Here is a 17,529-nt window from a genome sequence, read left to right on the forward strand (position 1 = left end):
TTTTAATAAGTAATTTTAAACTATTTGTTGTATATTACAGGTATATTTCATAGTTTATACTTAATAACTACGTACAACATCTATACTAGTTCTTACTATATGTATCTGTTATAGGTAGCACGCATAAAGGATTTAACTCATATTTAATAAAATGAAGGCAAATACTGCGATATTTTCTTAATAAATTTTTTATATCAATTAATTAAGTGCAATTAAATTTATATCTTACTCCCTTTGACAATGGCTTCGAGAATAAGACGTTTTCTTTACAATTTAAGAAGAATGCTCTTAAGGATTTATAGATATTTTCTACGATATATCCGTAAATGGAAATTTGTAAAAATGAATAATGTAAGTTCTATAGCAAATATATATTTAAATAATATGTAAAATGTGAAACTAGACATATTCTTAGCAAGAAATTCTAGCGATACATTGTTTAATGCCAGAGTGATGGATGGTCTGTACTTACCTAGATTTATTAGAATTAACAGAAGCAAGTCTTATGGCAGGAAGCAGTTGTCACATTACTATGGTATTGTAATTCTAGTATATGTAGAGTAAGAGAAGAGCTACAGCTTTTATATATGCTCGCATAGCAGAACATTGTAATGTAATATTATGCACGCTTGCTAACTGCTTTATGCCAATAACTTATATATTAAGGCTTATATTCTATCTGTTAAGTACATATCCGTTTTCGACGTTTGAGATACAAGTATCTCTCAAAAGATCTCTCTTTGGCGAATCGTGTTTTTGGTAAAAACTATTATTTTCTTAAACTTTCCTTGTATAAGTTCTACATTATCAAATCATTTAATTATATTTTTACATTGAATATGTATTTTCCAAATTTCTCTCATATTTAAAAAATAGTTTGGAAGGAAACAAAATTTATTATATCTATTATAAATATATCATAAACTAATAAATTATACAATAATTACTAGCAAGATATTTGATTATGTAAGAATTGTACTACAATCTGATGAAGATAAGATAAAAGTGACATTTTCTCTTTGTATCTAATAAAAATTTTTTTCACAATTATAGACAATAAATACTAAAGATATGCAACAACACGATCTATCATCACAGCCTACAACTGAAAATCATGAACAGATAAGAATCTTAACTGTGAACAATGGGGAACATCTGGATGGGATATTATACAGATTGAAGAAAGGTTTTAGAGATTTTACTTTTCTCTTAAAGCTTTATATATTTTTCAATTATATTTCAATGTTTCTCTCTGTTATTAATTATAATATATTATTTTAAATAATATTTTTGAAATAGGATCGAAAATTGAATTTAGACTTGGGGCTTCCCTTCTTGGAAAAAGACTTGATATTTTTATAAATCATCCGTTATCGAGTGACAAAAAATTTGAAAGGCATACTTACTATCAATTGCAATGGGTTGATGAATCAGCGAGTATATATTTAACTTTGCCAGGTTCATTCCACTACTATGTCAGTGATCAGTAAGTATTAACAGAGCTATTTATACATAAGCAATTTCATTTTTCAATAATGAGATATATCTACTTTGCAGAGTTGAGGGGCATATTAAACCTGTTGCATCTGGGTATCTGTTGGTGGATCCTGAATTGAAAATAGGTGAACATGGGGAAAAACTACCATTGGATTGCATTCAAGTTCAAACAGTTTTGGCAAAGTGTTTAGGGCCTTTTTCTACATGGGAAGATAAATTATTAGTAACACGAAATTCTGGATATAATATGATTCATTTTACGCCAATACAGGTAATGTTAGCAGGATGTTAAACAGCATAATGTATAAAAAAAATAAAATGTTTGTAATAAATCAAACTCATTAACATTTTAGGAATTGGGAAATTCTAAATCATCGTATAGTTTGAAAAATCAAATAAAACTTAATCCTGTTTTTAATGAAAACAATCAGATAATTACTTACCATGATATCGAGCGATTTGTAAACAAAATGCGAACTGAATGGAAGGTATTATTATCTTCAAGAATATCTTTATCAAGAATGGAATGAAACATGTATTCCTTTAATATTTAATATTTAAATGTATTCTTTTTAATTATCTTACACATTACAGGTGTTAAGCATATGTGATATTGTTCTGAATCATACTGCAAACGAGAGTCCGTTTCTAGTTTCTCATCCAGAATGCACATACAACTGCATTAATAGTCCTCATTTACGTCCGGCATATATTTTGGATGCAACGTTATTTGAATTAACAATGCAAGTGGCTGCTGGAGAATGGGAATTTAAAGGTATTCCTACCGTAGTCGAGACTGAAGATCACTTGAATGTAAGTTACAAATTATATCAATATACAGGGTGGGCCATTTTAATCTATGCACCCAAATTTCTTTGTACCTAAGACAGATACGGAAAAATGATTCAGACAAAAGTTTTATGGTTTCGAGGGGGCCATAAGATGGTATCATTGGTTTGACCTTGAAGAGTTATTTGAAAGTCACATGAAGGTCACCTTTAATTTCTTAAATGGAACCTACTATTTGTCATTGCACATTCTTGTAGCTTATCTCGAGAGCTTTCCAAAACACTATAATTAAGTACTTTTTTGTTAAGTACTTTTTGAGTTATGAGGCTTGAAATAATTTCTTAATTTTACATAAACCGTAAAATATCTTGTAAAATATTCATTTTTCGATTATCTTACCTTAATACTTTTATGTACAAAATAATGAGAGGAATCAATTGGTGTAAAGAAAACACATAGTTGTTTTTAAGAAAAAATATGTAATTTGCAATTAACAATTCCATATTTTTTCTTAAAAACAACTATGTGTTTTCTTTACACCAATTGATTCCTCTCATTATTTTGTACATAAAAGTATTAAGGTAAGATAATCGAAAAATGAATATTTTACAAGATATTTTACGGTTTATGTAAAATTAAGAAATTATTTCAAGCCTCATAACTCAAAAAGTACTTAACAAAAAGGTACTTAATTATAGTGTTTTGGAAAGCTCTCGAGATAAGCTACAAGAATATGCAATGACAAATAGTAGGTTCCATTTAAGAAATTAAAGGTGACCTTCATGTGACCTTCAAATAACTCTTCAAGGTCAAACCAATGATACCATCTTATGGCCCCCTCGAAACCATAAAACTTTTGTCTGAATCATTTTTCCGTATCTGTCTTAGGTACAAAGAAATTTGGGTGCATAGATTAAAATGGCCCACCCTGTATATCGTCACTACAATATAATTGATTTTTCATTTTTTATCGTTTTTTATTTAATTAGTTTTGTTTTATTTTTTACATGCACTTTGTTTTCAGGCGATTCGTCATGCTCTTCACACATATTTCTTGCCGCTTGCAAAGATATACGAGATGTACATCGTCGATATCAACGAAATTATAATGGAATTCTTGAACTTGGCGCGCAATGAAATGCCACAAGATGTGAATAATACGATTGCTGAAAATATTTCAATAATTCAAGATCCCAGTTTCCGCAGATTGAAATCAACTATAAACATGCAACTTGCTTTGAAAAAGTATAATACATACAGGTAAAATATACAAAAAATATGCAAGAGGTAATATGGCGAAATAATTGATTATATACTCGCAAGTATTTATGCGATTCTTTTATTTTACATAGAGCTGATTGTTTTGACGAGGAGACTCGTTTGAAACGGTGCGCAGAAGACTTGAAGAATAAATTACAAGAACTCAATGAAGCTATTAGCAACAATGTACAAAATCATTTAAATGCTGCTGTTGAAAATACTATTGCTGGTATAAGATACTTCAGAGTACAATGTGATGGGCCAAAAATTAAGGAAATTAGCGTAAAGAACCCTCTTGTTCCTAGGTATATATATATATATAATTTTACTTATATACATATATCTAAATAATATAGTTTTATAAAATCACATATATTCTTGATATAATAAATTTATATTCCATAGATACTTCACTAATTATGGAGCACCTGCATCTTTGGAAGAAAGAGAAAATATAATGTATTCAGATAATGGATGTTATCTTATGGCTCACAATGGTTGGGTCATGAATGGCGACCCTTTCAAGAACTTTGCAGAACCTGATTCTAATGTGTACATTCGAAGAGAACTTATTGCTTGGGGAGATAGTGTGAAACTTAGGTAAAAGTAAATGTGTTAAATATTCTTCCAGTTTCCGATATCGTTATTAAAAGCTTTAATATATAATTTACAATTTGCGTTATACAATTAATGTAATTATTATAGATACGGGGAGAAACCCGAGGATTGTCCATTCTTATGGCAACATATGACGGCTTACGTAGAACAAACAGCGCAGATATTCGATGGTGTTCGATTGGACAATTGTCATTCCACACCGATCCCCATTGCTGAAGTATGTTGCGATTCTATTGTAACTTTGATATTAGAATATTTTCTAAATAACACGATTTTCTTTGCAGTATCTGCTTGATGCTGCACGACGAATCCGTCCAAATCTCTATGTTGCTGCGGAATTGTTCACCAATTCTGATCAAAAAGACAACATCTTTGTAAATCGTCTTGGTATTACTTCTTTAATTAGAGGTTATTATTTTTATTTCTATAATATAATTGAATTTATTTTACAAAAATTACTAAATTTAATTTATTCTACATCTTAAATGCACTCCACAGTATCGTAAACAGGCTATTCTTTAGAATGAAAACAAAAATATCTGCAATCTTTCTTCATATTGAAATACTAATCTTTCTAAATTGTTTTTATATTTTTATAAAATAATTATATACTAAATACATAAATGTCATAAGATTAAAAGATACATTAAAAACTTTATATTGTAGAAGCTATGTCAGCATGGGATAGCCACGAAGAAGGAAGATTGGTATATCGTTATGGAGGAGAACCAGTTGGAGCATTTCTGCAGTCACGAAAACGGCCGTTGGTACCAAGTATAGCACACGCTCTGTTCCTGGATGTAACTCACGACAACCCCAATCCAGTGGAGAAACGAAGTGTTTTTGATTTACTTCCAAGCGCTGCGCTTGTATCAATGGCATGCTGTGCCAGTGGCAGTAATCGCGGTTACGATGAATTAGTGCCCCATCACGTAAGTTGATAGAATATATTTAAATGTTTGTAAATTTTTATCATAAAATTTTGTTCATTTATATTATAAAAGATTTGTGACAAGATTCTATTTTCTTCAGATACATGTAGTAGATGAAGAAAGACAATACACAAGCTGGCTGGATAATGATGATCTGATGAATAATACTAAATTTATTAATTCAAAAACCGGCATAATTGAAGTCAAAAAAGCATTAAACGATCTACATTATATGCTCGGCCAAGAAAAATTTTCACAGGTATAAATTATTTGCATTGATGTATGTATGTAGCAAAGGCTTAATATATTTGGCTACTAATAATAAATTTATTTTTATAGGTTTTTGTAGATCAAATGGACAGTGATATAGTAGCTGTAACAAGACATTCGCCGACTAGTCACGAGAATGTAGTTCTGGTTGCATTCACAGCATTTAAGCATCCTGATTCGAACGCTCATGACTTGAGAAGACACGTAAGACCTTTGATAGTGGAGGGTATAGTGGAAGAAATTATTTTGGAAGCATCACTTTCGCATATAGATGCCAAGTAAGGAGCAAATTTTAAGAACAAATCTGAAAAAATTTAATAATCTCTATATAAATATTATTTTATACACAGAAAAAATGGGAAATCACCTTTCTCCTCACCAGAAAAATATACGAAAAATGAAAATTTCATAAACGGATTATCCGAATATACCTTAACCCTTAAACAGCACATACAATGTTGCGACTCTACAATAATCGAGAAGGTCGATTCCGGCGATCCTAAGAACACCCAACTCAATTTCGTAAACTTCCAACCTGGTTCTGTTATAGCTATACGGTACAAAATTTTCTCTTCTAAAATATATTGAGTCTAGCGATAAAGCTACTATAATCTACTATACTAACTACTATACGAATTTAATTTCAGAGTGGCGCTCCACGCAAATATAAAACCTGCTTTAATAAAGCTTCAAAATACTATTTCACAGATTATTTCAAACGAGAAATCTGAGTTACATAATATAATCTCTCATATGGATTTCTCAGATTTGAATAAAATTTTATATAGATGCGATCAGGAGGAACGAGAAGAAACGTGTGGTAGATTTGGGGTATACAATATACCGGGATACGGGTCTTTGAAATATGCTGGATTGCAAGGTATTATGAATCTATAGATTTTTACTTTATATTTTTTTTATAATTTTAAGATTTATATAATTTTAATATATCATTCATATTATTCATATTGTCTAAAAATGTTTTCAAATTCAGGCATTATATCCTTACTGGCTGATATTCGTCCGAATAATGATCTAGGACATCCTTTATGCGCCAATCTTAGACAGGGTAACTGGTTGATAGGTAATACAATAAAATCTATTTCCGATAAATAACTCTACGTAGTAATAATAAGAATGAGCGCTGAAAATTGTTTGGAAAATTGACAGATTATATGTGGCAACGTCTGAAAGAAGATGATGGTACTAAACCTCTTGGCATATGGCTTGAACAAACGATGGAACCATTCAAATTAATTCCGAGATACTTGGTGCCGAGTTATTTTGATGTTATAATCGTGAATGTTTATATAAATCTTTTAGATCACTGTTACAATCTAATGTCAGAGTAAGTATAGATTTAAATATTTTAGACCGACTCGTTAAAATAAGTTTATAAATTCTTCGTTTTTTATTTGTGTAAAAATTGAAAGAATTAATCGTATATTTTATATTATCTCCTATTAATTAAAACATTATTTCAGCTTCATAAAAAATGGAAACACATTCATTAAGTTATTGAGTTTGGTCTCGATACAAATGGGTGGTGTAATAAGATCATCACAATTGCCAGATTTATCGCCGAATCTCAATGAGCCTAAGCCGAAGACTAAAGTCTACGACGGAGAAACTAAGCAGATATGTTTAACATTGTCAGCGGGCTTGCCACATTTCACGACAGGCTACATGAGAAATTGGGGTAGAGATACCTTCATTGCTTTGAGAGGATTGTTACTTCTAACGGGCAGGCATGTCGAAGCGAGATTTATAATTCTCGGATTTGCCGAAACTTTGCGACATGGCCTAATACCAAATTTACTCGATAAAGGAGGCAATGCAAGGTATAATTATATCTTTAGAAAACATATTACTGTTTTAAAACAATATATCAAGTTTTAATCCGAGCTTTATCTTTTGATTTCATTCTATAATAGATACAATTGTCGTGACGCAATATGGTGGTGGCTCTATACCATAAAATGTTACACTGAAGAAGTTCCAGATGGTTTGAATATCTTATCCGACAAAGTTTCGAGATTATTCCCGACTGATGATTCGCCAGTTTTACCTGCGGGACAACATGTAAGTCGATATATAAAAGTAACTATTTTATAACTGCAATAATTAAAATTGTATATTGCACGAGTTGTAAAAATGATTTCAGGATCAACCATTATGCGAAGTAATCCAAGAAGCTCTCACGATACACTTTCAAGGTCTTTGCTTTCGAGAAAGAAACGCTGGCAGACAAATCGACGAGCATATGACGGATCGCGGGTTCAATAATCAAATCGGAGTTCACCCTGACACAGGTTTTGTTTTTGGCGGCAACGACGCCAATTGCGGCACCTGGATGGACAAAATGGGATCTTCCGAAAAAGCCGGTAACAAAGGCAAGCCGGCAACTCCTAGAGACGGTTCTGCTGTGGAGTTGATCGGATTGAGCAAGTGCGTCCTCACTTTTCTGGCCGAATTGTATAAGCAAAATCTCTTCCCGTATGGCAGCGTTCAACGTAAAAGTCGCGACGGTAATAATATCGAAAATACCTAATCGTGTAATTGTATAATCAATAACGCATTATGACTTGATTATAACTATTACATGAACTACGCAGGAAAAATAATAACTTGGAGTTACAAGCAATGGGCCGATAAAATTCAAGCAAATTTCGAAAAATACTTTTATGTGAACGAGAATCCGACGCAGGATGAATTGAGACCCGATTTGATTCATCGACGAGGTATAGTCAAGGATAGTTATGGAGCGACACAAGAATGGGCGGATTATCAGTTGCGACCCAATTTTCCTATCACTATGGTTGTCGTAAGTTTTACAATATTCTGTGACAAATCTCCCTATAAAAGGAGGAATATAGTATTTTCCATATAAAAAAATTCAGTAATAACTATAACTATATTTATAATTTTTATTTATATAGGCTCCAGAATTGTTTAATCCTCATCATGCTTGGACCGCACTGAAGAAAGCGGAAGAGATATTATTAGGTCCATTGGGAATGAAGACTTTGGATCCTGCGGATTGGGCATACAATGGTTATTATGATAACTCCAACGATAGTACCGATACTAAAGTAGCGCAAGGATGGAATTATCATCAGGGACCTGTGAGTATTCTCAATCATCATCGCATATTTCTTTAGACATGTATAAAGATTGAAAAAAATGAATGTTAAGATAAATTTATTCCTCTTGTGGGTAAAATATATACTTCTAATTTAATATTTTTTTAGGAATGGCTCTGGCCGATAGGATTTTTTCTGCGAGCACGTTTGCATTTTGCATCTTTAATCGGCGGAAAGGACGAATTACGGCGTACAATTGAGTCGACTGAAGCTATCATTTCACGACATTTTATTGAAGCGTCTACTAATCATTGGAGAGGCCTACCCGAACTTACCAACAAGGATGGAAGTTATTGTAAGGATAGCTGCCGCACTCAAGCATGGAGTGCCTCAGTTATAATAGAGGTTTGTATTTCACGGCGCAAATAATCTTCCATGTTTTTTATTAATTAAAAATGTTATTAGAGTTATTATTTGTGACGCGTTACCATTTTTTATATTTATCTATCGGAATCCAGGTTCTCTATGACCTGCAAAAGATCAAACGGGAATTAGGATCTGACCAAATGAGATCTGAGAACTGATATCATTTTGCGTGTGTTCACCACCGCCAATTACACTTAGAGCAATTAAAACCAGAAAAATTAAAACATAATAGCACTTTGAGCAAAGCGGATGACACAAACGTACGCTTTCCCACCGGAGCAATAGCGACACCGCGCACATTGGAAACACACGCATATCGTATCGATACGCACATAGACGTAAGAGATGCACAAACTGTAGCCATTGCTGATATCATATCTGCAAGAAATGATACTGCCGTAGCTGAAGACAGATCGATTGATAGAAAACGCGATGACATACATCTTGGTAACCCGATATACAATTTCTTTCATTGCACGAGCAGCAATTCGACAGAGATTTCATCAGATGCAAGAAACGAAATATGTTCCGAGAGTGAATGGAAAGCAAAGAATCACAATCAACAATACGCAATGATGGGAAATGATGATGGAAAGAATGAAGCTGGAACGAATATTGGAGTTTCGTCGAACGCTTATGAAGAAATTAGAGCGATTAAAGAACCATATAGTAATTTGCACAAATATGACATTCAGGATTGCTATGAGAAGTATAATCCCAGCACAACGAAAGCTTTCATAGATACACTATTCCTTCCACGGCATGAAATTTGCAAGGAATGCGCGAGAATGAAATACAGTCCGGTGTACACCGATCGTTTAATTTACATAAAGGAATCATTGTTCGCCATAGAGGTGGTTCTGTGTCAACGCGATGACGTCTCGTGCTTCGCATATCGCGACTCGCAAAAGGATCTACTCGACAATATTCACCGCTTACAATACGATCGAAATTTGCAAGAGTGCATGCTGATCTATAATTACACAAAAACTAACGCCGCGGGTATATTTTACTCTCACTGTTGGCCCCGAGACGTCTTTGATTTGAAATCGTTATTGAAGCCGAATATTTACGTTCTAAATTATTCTTGCCGCGACGTCATCGTGAATACTCAGCTATATCATCGCTATGTGAATAACTATTATGTAAGAATATCAAAAGCCGGCTGCGCATCCATGACATTTTATCGCGATAATAGTACTATGATAAGCATGAGATGCATCGACTATAATAACGACGATTTACAAGATTCGCCAATTTATCTAATGCATGAATCGAAGGACAACGAATATCGAGGGAACAGATCAAGCTTATTGTTGTTGGAACCATTATTGCTAACGTCGGAATTGGCAAGCTCCAGACATAAAAAAAATACTAAAACCAGAGCTTTGCGTTCGGAACGCGTAAAAATTATCAAAATGTTAATTGCCTACGCGTTATCATTTGTTATTCTCGCGAGTATTACATGTTACATTGTTTATTTTACCTAGTTATTACTCGCGGTTGTTTGATGAATTTATTGAAATTATGAGATAACTAAGAAATTTAATCACACATTGCATTGCATTAAATGCCTACACGATACATTTATTGTCATTAATTTAACGTTACATTTATGCCTTGAAACGTAATTGCAAAATATTTACAGATTAAACAAAGTCGCTATACGCAAAATAAATAATTTATATTTTATCGTTAAATATATGTATATATATTTTATATGTATTTGTTAAATCGATGAAATATAATTGACATCATTTATCGATTCATTAATGACAAAAAAATGTATTTTGTAGTATAAAAATTATTAATTATTTTAACGATTAAATTTGCAAATTGAGAGCGCAAATGAAAACTATAAATTGTCTTTGTGTCTATCGAATCATAGGTGACAGATGTGCATTATACAAATTTTAACTCGTATATAAATTTTTATATCGTTTATAATTTATTATATTTTACATATCTTCAAAACCCACAGGCAGAGCGGTGTTGTGATTTCACAAGTAATTTAAATATAATTTTATTATAATTATAAAATAATCATGTGTTCAAATTAATTTGAAAAAAAATCGACGTTTTAATCTTGTCTGAAAAAAAAATCGACGTTTTATTTGTTATCTGATTGTTAATGATATATCGAATGTTTAATCATTTTTATAGTTAATCGTAGCTACGTTAGAAATGCAGGGGAAATAGCCTTTAATTTATGAGATACTCATTGATATATAATAGATTTATACACGTAAATAGAAAAGTTTATACAGTTTAGTATATGTGTAAGAGAGAAAAAGGAAAAAAGTTAAGAAATGATATTTAGATGTATTAAGATACTTTTCGAAATTCTCAGGTAAAGATAAATCTCATGGATAAAGTTATAGATAATATTTGGATATATTATATTAAAGATATGTGTAAGAAAAATATAATGTGAAAAATGAAGAAATCTATGATAAATAAAGAATAATCTGTAATGAAAGGATAAAAATTCTAGCCGACATTAAGTTTTATTATCTTCATTGAAACATGTTTATAATATATAAAATGCTGAAATTTGACTTACTCAAGGCGCATATTTTTATACTGATGTGTTTTGTTATTGTTACATATACTGACTTGTTCTTATTAAATTTTCCTATCGTCATCCAGCCAACTTTTCTCTTTATGCCATTTCTGATAATCCTCTGTTTCACAATAACTTTTTATTATGAATTAAAATAGATAGAATTAAAATAAATATAGCAAATAGAATACAAAAAAATATAAAATATAAATAAAAATTAAAGCAAAAGTCATTATATGTTTATCTCATATCTTTATATAAATCATGAGACAAGTTATGAAAATGTTAAGATTGTAGTATCAAGAGAAAGATTGATAAATAAACTATACAATTAAAAAAATTTATATTCATGAAAAGTGAGGTATTAATGAATAATTACTTCGAATAAATATAATTTAAAAAATTTAATAATTAAAAAATATTGTACATAAATTATTTATTAGCTTTGACATAAATCAAACTATACAAAACTTAGGCCCAGTTGCACCAACATTATTTTAGTTTTAAGCGAAACTTAAATATATGTCTGTCTTTATTTATTTAGAAAGAAAGATAAAGATAGACATATATTTAAATCTCGCTTAAAGCTAAAATAACGTTGGTGCAACCGGACCTTAAAGAAATAATTGAAAGATAAAAATATATTTATTTTTTAATAAACGCAATAAATATACATGTTGGTACTAAATCGGAATATATTCATCACATTTTCAGATTCTATTAACCGTAATAATTTGTTGCAATTTCTTGTAAAAAAAAAAAGAAAAAAACGTTTCAGCATCCACTTGATTTAATTTCTTTGTTCATGCATGTAAGTTATATGAATATATTTTATGATACTTTATTTTTTAATTCGTGCTGCTATTTAGGATTCAAAACGTTACAGGCACGTAAAATCTCTAAATATTTTTACGTCCCGTTGAATAAGATTCATTCTTGTGCTACTATATAATTCATAATTTTCATGATTTATCGTAGCAACGAATCGTTGCATCTTGGTATAAATGTCGTGTAAATCTCTAAAAGCCAATTTACATATGATTCTTGCACTTGAGCTGCATCTACGAAACTGCTATCCTTTAAATATCATCGAACAATCCTCTGGGTGGAGGACCTACGCGACTTGTATTCGTGGAGAATGCCCTCGTGTTATTCGGTTCGTATGAATCAATATCACCTTGATTTTCCCCATCGTAACGATTATTCGCACCATAACTCTCCCCCCCAAATGTCATACCGATATAATAATCCGCAGGATCGAAATCATGCAATAGACCCGCTCTTGCTGATTCAATCGATTCATCCCGTTTTAGTGGCCGTACTAGAAAAAAAATTAATTATTACAATCATATCTGCATGATGTGTAATTTATATTATATATGTACTACTTACACATACCAGTATCTGTGCTTTGTCGGGACGTCCTGTAACGCGATCCTGAACCCACTGAAATATTGAATCTTTCTTGCAATTCACGTCGTCTATATACAGAATCCTCCGCTCTTTGTCGTTTGCGTCTCTCTAGAGTAATAAAAAAATGCCATTTTATGTGATAAAAAATTAAGCATATAATTATGAAAATTATCAATGACTTATTATTAATTTATTGACCTCTTTTTATAAGTTCTCTTCCTTCATCTACGAGATCCGTCGTAAATTCATCATCGTCGAGGAATTGTTGAAAACCTAGCATCGAAAGCAGTCTACTACCTATACTAAAGTATGTCGCTAAGCAGAATGCTAGAATTGCCATAGGAAAGTACACATTAAATCCATCGGATATTATAGAAATGACATCCATATGACCCATCACCTGAGAAGAGAAAAGAGAATATACAATACATAAAGAAAATCTACAAATTTACAAATTATTTAAACAACATTACCTGTGTATAGTGTGTTTCCAGAATATGAGTCTTGATAATATGAGAATCCATATGAATAAGTCCCAGGAAGTTAAGACACATGGGCGGAGTTAAGCGACACAGCATCATACCGCTGAATATCAAACTGTACTCGTTTGTTTGATGATGAGGTGCCAAGTAGTAGAGATTCAACACTCGAATCTTTAAGACAGTAGAATAAGCGCAGTAGCAAAGGTATGCAATAATCAATGTAGATAGTACCTAAAAATCGAATGTAAACACGTTAAATGGTAATATATATATATATATATATATATATATATATATATATATATATATATATATATATATATATATGAAATATTAAGTTTTTATCATAAAATAAATTATATATAAATTTTTACCTCTATCGTAAAATAATCATAGTTTCTTTTTGCTAAATTTAGAAACTGAGCAAATAACGACAATACAGGAGACTTGTTGAAAAATGTTACTTCTGACCATACGACAGCTACTGACAAACAACCGGCGCAAATGGCAGCTATCTTCAAAACATAATCTTTCACGATACATTTCCAGTACCATTCTGAAATATAAATTGCAAAATCATAAAATCAAAAATTACAAATATTAAAATTATAAAAAATAATGATATTACACTCACCAACAACAGGATTATAAATAATACGAAACGGAAGCGAACGATGTATAGGAAAAGACGATTTGAATCTTCTATCATGACTCACTTGATTTTTCGCTACATCTTCCAAATTAAAAATCTTATCCACTAAAATACCCCATTGAGTCTCTATACGTTGTAAAGTCTGTAATGCTTTTATAGTCTAAAATAAAAATAATAGTAATATATAGAAATGTAAATGTATCATGATATTATAACATATATTTGCTATAATATAAACCTGTCTATGTAATCGAATTAAAGATTTTTCAGTAGGACTATCTGTTGGAGTATCATCTGGCAGTTGTCTTCTATTCATTCTATCCTTCAATTCTGCAGGTATTTTTTGAAAAATTGTTTCCAAGTTACAATGGAATGGGTGACCAGGCCCAATAGATATTGTTGCAATTTGTAATGACTAAAATACATTTTTTTTTTTAATTTATTACACGAAACTTTGCAGAATTTTCACATATAAATACATTTTGTAAATAATATTATATTGTGTACCTCAAGTATATCATCTACTGTTTCTTCCGCTTCGCATTTGTCTAAGCTTAATTTTGCTACTTTGAAATAGCTATAATTTAAAGTATATCCAGGTTTGCTTCCATTCCACAATCCTCGAGGTACCTCTACGAGAGCGTATCCAAGTAACAAAACCAATAAAAATAAGCCCCATGTATTAGATGCTGATGATGCTATAGCTTTCAATTTTTGCCTAAAACAGCAAAAATATAATTTTTATTTTTTATTTTGTATACTGAGAGAGCATATATATATATATATATATATATATATATATATATATATATATTAGTAATGTTTTAAATTTTACACATATAACTTTATCTACACATAAATATTCCTCATTTAATACACTTGTTATGAATCAGTAAAACTCACCCATCAAGATCTAAACCAGGCTTTAATGCAATGTATATTAAAAGTATGCCACATATAAACAAATAACTGCCATAATATATAGCATTATCTATTAAAGCAGACTTTAGTTTTCCGCGTACGGTGAAATCTCCTGCTTTTATATAAGACTGCATCAATGGGAGCATCAGCCATGTCAAGCACTGAGATGTCCAGTAGACTATCCTCCACAGATTTGGAAACACATTATCTGGCACATTTGGCCAGGGTTCCTTACATGTGACAAATGGTGCAGAGGTAGTATTATCAGTATTTTTAGTATTGTTGTGTATATTCTGCTCTACACACTGCCTGAATACAGTCTGCAAATGAAATGTTACATTATGTTTCAGAGAAAAGCTGTATTGTTTGAAAAAAATATTGAACAAGATGTGTGTATACTATACTGAATTACATAAATAATTATATAATTACCGAAGAGACATCCAAAGGTAGTATGAAGATTATTAATAGAGAAAAGTACCAAGCTATCAATACAGAGATAGTGACTATAATGTGATGCCGAAACACATTTCCATATTTGAAAAGCAAAGTTGCGGCCAGCAAAAATGCCACTATTATCTCTGTTAGAAATGCACCAAGAACCATCTTGTTTTTTATCTCACACAATAGTGATATCTAATGAATTTTATAAATTTCAACCTATCACTGAATACTTATGCATTTATATCAGGACTGGTTTCTGCCTCTTGTGCTTCTCTGACTTTGATTTCTGCATCCCTTTGCATTTTTTCAAGTTTCTCTAAAGTGACCGATTTTAATGGAATCAATTTTGGTTTACAGAGTATATAATCCAACGTATCCTCCTGATATAATAGACCTTGTCTTGGAAGGACTATGTCGCACTGTTCGACTTGATTGTCTGTAGACTCTGACATTTTTGGTCAGTCCACGACGTTTCAATGAACTAATAACTTCTTCATTGTGACATCTAGTAAGACAGAAACATCATAATAAAGTCATGTTAGTAATTCTCCTTTGAAAAAAAAAATAATTACAAAATATAAAATAAATTTTATTTGAGGATATTTCATCATTGATGAAGCACGAGCGATATCAATCTATAAGAAGAATTTTATATATGTATATATATATATATATATATATATATATATATATATATATATATTTAATCGAAACTGAACTATATTTTAATTATAACAGGAACATCGCGAGAAAACAAGGTATAAGGAATCAACATCCTTGTGCATATTTAATCTGACACAATTGATAAAATGCTTTGCAATTGTCGCTCGTTGAAGCTAATTTCCTCCTTGCGTGTTCTTATTGTCAAATAACTCGAGATATCATTCCGTTGTGTAATAAGACACGCACGTTATGAGTCGCAGCTGGTTGTCAAAACTCGCGTGAATCGCGAACAGATCCAGACAGACAATTCCTTACGGAATCATGAATCGCCATGGACTGCTGTCAAGTCTCACGAACGTCACGAAACAGTAAAATTTAAAACTAACAATCAGCACGATTGTAGGTAAACTGTTATCTACAGTCGTACAAGTTGTTTTAACGCGAGATAATTTACCATCTCATCTACTCCGATATTCATTGAACATCCAATACAAGTGTATTATGGTAAAAAAAAAGATAAAATACTTCGTTTATATTTTGATTGACACTGATAGCTTAAGAGCTTTTAAACTATACTTTCTATTCAAAATAAAATGAGTATAATTGACTCTTATAATTAGAAATAGAAAGAGAAAGAATAGAAAAACTGGAAAAGTATATTAGTGTAAGAAATATAATTAAAAAGGTAGGCTTAAAAATTCTTTGGAATCTGAAACAATTAGCGTCATTTTCAATCAAAAAATATGAATACAGATTATTGTATTTTTTTTAATCTGACAGGAAAATCAAATAGCAAAGATAAAAAAATCACAGCAACGAAATATTCCACGCATTGCATTGTCATAATATCTGTCTTCATTAGTGAACAATGATGTGGATTGAGACAATTAAAGGTGCATGAAACGTGTAAAAGTTTGAATATATCTTGATTCTCGGAATGTTTTACAAAGAACTGGTATTATGTATTTTGATTATGCGATCTAAAAAGAACGCTAATTCGGCTTACTTATATGACGATACACAGAACTGAGATGTGTTGACATTTCTCATACATAAATAAGAAGTATCGTAGCTCGGTGAGTGACGGATTGATAAAGGATTCTTTGAAAGTGACAGTCATGCATTCATCAGGTGAAAAGGAGACCTTTCTGTATTCTTTTATATTTATTTTTTCATTTCAATGTATATATTATTTATGAATCTTTTGATTTATGATATATATTCGCGAAAGTTATTAAATTTTTTTCTGAGTGATTTATAGATTAAAATATGTAATGTGTTCAGATTCAAATTGATATTTCAAATTGTTAGTTTAAATTATTATTTCGGATATTTTTGACACAGAATAATTTCATTCAAAAGTACATTTCATATATATTAAATCGTTTATATCACATACATTATTCAACAGAAAAAAATATTACCTCTTAATATTATAATAAAATTGAATTGTTTTTTTTACATGAAAATAAATAAATTACGGTACATAATCTATAATATACATTCTAAAAAAATT

The 17,529-nt window shown here is 30.9% G+C and overlaps 3 protein-coding genes across 4 annotated transcripts; 1 reads left to right on the forward strand and 2 right to left on the reverse strand.

Annotated features, from left to right (window-relative positions):
* The first annotated feature begins 114 nt into the window (after positions 1 to 114).
* Positions 115 to 11,523, forward strand: LOC145973865 (glycogen debranching enzyme). The gene is made up of 25 exons (XM_083103475.1): positions 115 to 351; positions 1,054 to 1,186; positions 1,300 to 1,486; positions 1,558 to 1,768; positions 1,851 to 1,985; positions 2,092 to 2,310; positions 3,311 to 3,546; positions 3,639 to 3,851; positions 3,952 to 4,146; positions 4,252 to 4,381; positions 4,449 to 4,572; positions 4,831 to 5,096; positions 5,197 to 5,355; positions 5,436 to 5,644; positions 5,717 to 5,923; positions 6,014 to 6,246; positions 6,361 to 6,450; positions 6,537 to 6,714; positions 6,851 to 7,207; positions 7,301 to 7,448; positions 7,531 to 7,894; positions 7,982 to 8,190; positions 8,306 to 8,491; positions 8,618 to 8,854; positions 8,968 to 11,523. The coding sequence occupies exons 1-25, from the start codon at positions 241 to 243 to the stop codon at positions 9,031 to 9,033; spliced, it is 4,803 nt and encodes a 1,600-aa protein (XP_082959601.1). The 5' UTR covers positions 115 to 240; the 3' UTR covers positions 9,034 to 11,523.
* A 304-nt stretch (positions 11,524 to 11,827) lies between these two features.
* Positions 11,828 to 15,512, reverse strand: LOC145973866 (LMBR1 domain-containing protein 2 homolog). 2 transcript variants are annotated; one of them, XM_083103477.1, is made up of 10 exons: positions 15,339 to 15,512; positions 14,889 to 15,226; positions 14,493 to 14,703; positions 14,224 to 14,400; positions 13,968 to 14,145; positions 13,708 to 13,889; positions 13,325 to 13,564; positions 13,050 to 13,251; positions 12,837 to 12,959; positions 11,828 to 12,759 (listed from the first exon to the last, which is right to left on the reverse strand). In XM_083103477.1, the coding sequence occupies exons 1-10, from the start codon at positions 15,510 to 15,512 to the stop codon at positions 12,518 to 12,520; spliced, it is 2,067 nt and encodes a 688-aa protein (XP_082959603.1). In that variant the 3' UTR covers positions 11,828 to 12,517. The 2 variants fall into 2 exon arrangements, with proteins under 2 accessions (XP_082959603.1, XP_082959602.1); XM_083103476.1 differs by having other exon boundaries at positions 12,831 to 12,959.
* Positions 15,513 to 15,580: 68 nt separating this feature from the next.
* On the reverse strand, positions 15,581 to 16,364 carry Bbip1 (BBSome interacting protein 1). Its single transcript, XM_083103489.1, has 2 exons — positions 16,260 to 16,364; positions 15,581 to 15,855 (listed from the first exon to the last, which is right to left on the reverse strand). The coding sequence occupies exon 2, from the start codon at positions 15,800 to 15,802 to the stop codon at positions 15,581 to 15,583; it is 222 nt and encodes a 73-aa protein (XP_082959615.1). The 5' UTR covers positions 15,803 to 15,855; positions 16,260 to 16,364.
* Positions 16,365 to 17,529: the final 1,165 nt, after the last annotated feature.

Source organism: Camponotus vicinus, unplaced genomic scaffold, assembly GCF_025532165.1.
Source record: "Camponotus vicinus isolate PSW18456_S1 unplaced genomic scaffold, iyCamVici1.0 SCAF_6, whole genome shotgun sequence".
Taxonomy (NCBI): Eukaryota; Metazoa; Arthropoda; class Insecta; order Hymenoptera; family Formicidae; genus Camponotus; species Camponotus vicinus.

What these genes read in the sequence shown, in the direction of transcription:
- LOC145973865 (XM_083103475.1), top strand. Translation starts at nt 241, where the DNA reads ATGGCTTCGAGAATAAGACGTTTTCTTTACAATTTAAGAAGAATGCTC. An exon ending in TGTTACAATCTAATGTCAGA is followed by an intron (nt 6,715 to 6,850) that starts GTAAGTATAGAT and finishes ACATTATTTCAG; the next exon opens with CTTCATAAAAAATGGAAACA. An exon ending in TTCCTATCACTATGGTTGTC is followed by an intron (nt 8,191 to 8,305) that starts GTAAGTTTTACA and finishes TTATTTATATAG; the next exon opens with GCTCCAGAATTGTTTAATCC.
- LOC145973866 (XM_083103476.1), bottom strand. Translation starts at nt 15,512, where the DNA reads ATGGTTCTTGGTGCATTTCTAACAGAGATAATAGTGGCATTTTTGCTG. An exon ending in ATGATTATTTTACGATAGAG is followed by an intron (nt 13,565 to 13,707) that starts GTAAAAATTTAT and finishes TTCGATTTTTAG; the next exon opens with GTACTATCTACATTGATTAT. An exon ending in AAGAGAACTTATAAAAAGAG is followed by an intron (nt 12,960 to 13,049) that starts GTCAATAAATTA and finishes TTATTACTCTAG; the next exon opens with AGAGACGCAAACGACAAAGA.
- Bbip1 (XM_083103489.1), bottom strand. Translation starts at nt 15,802, where the DNA reads ATGTCAGAGTCTACAGACAATCAAGTCGAACAGTGCGACATAGTCCTT.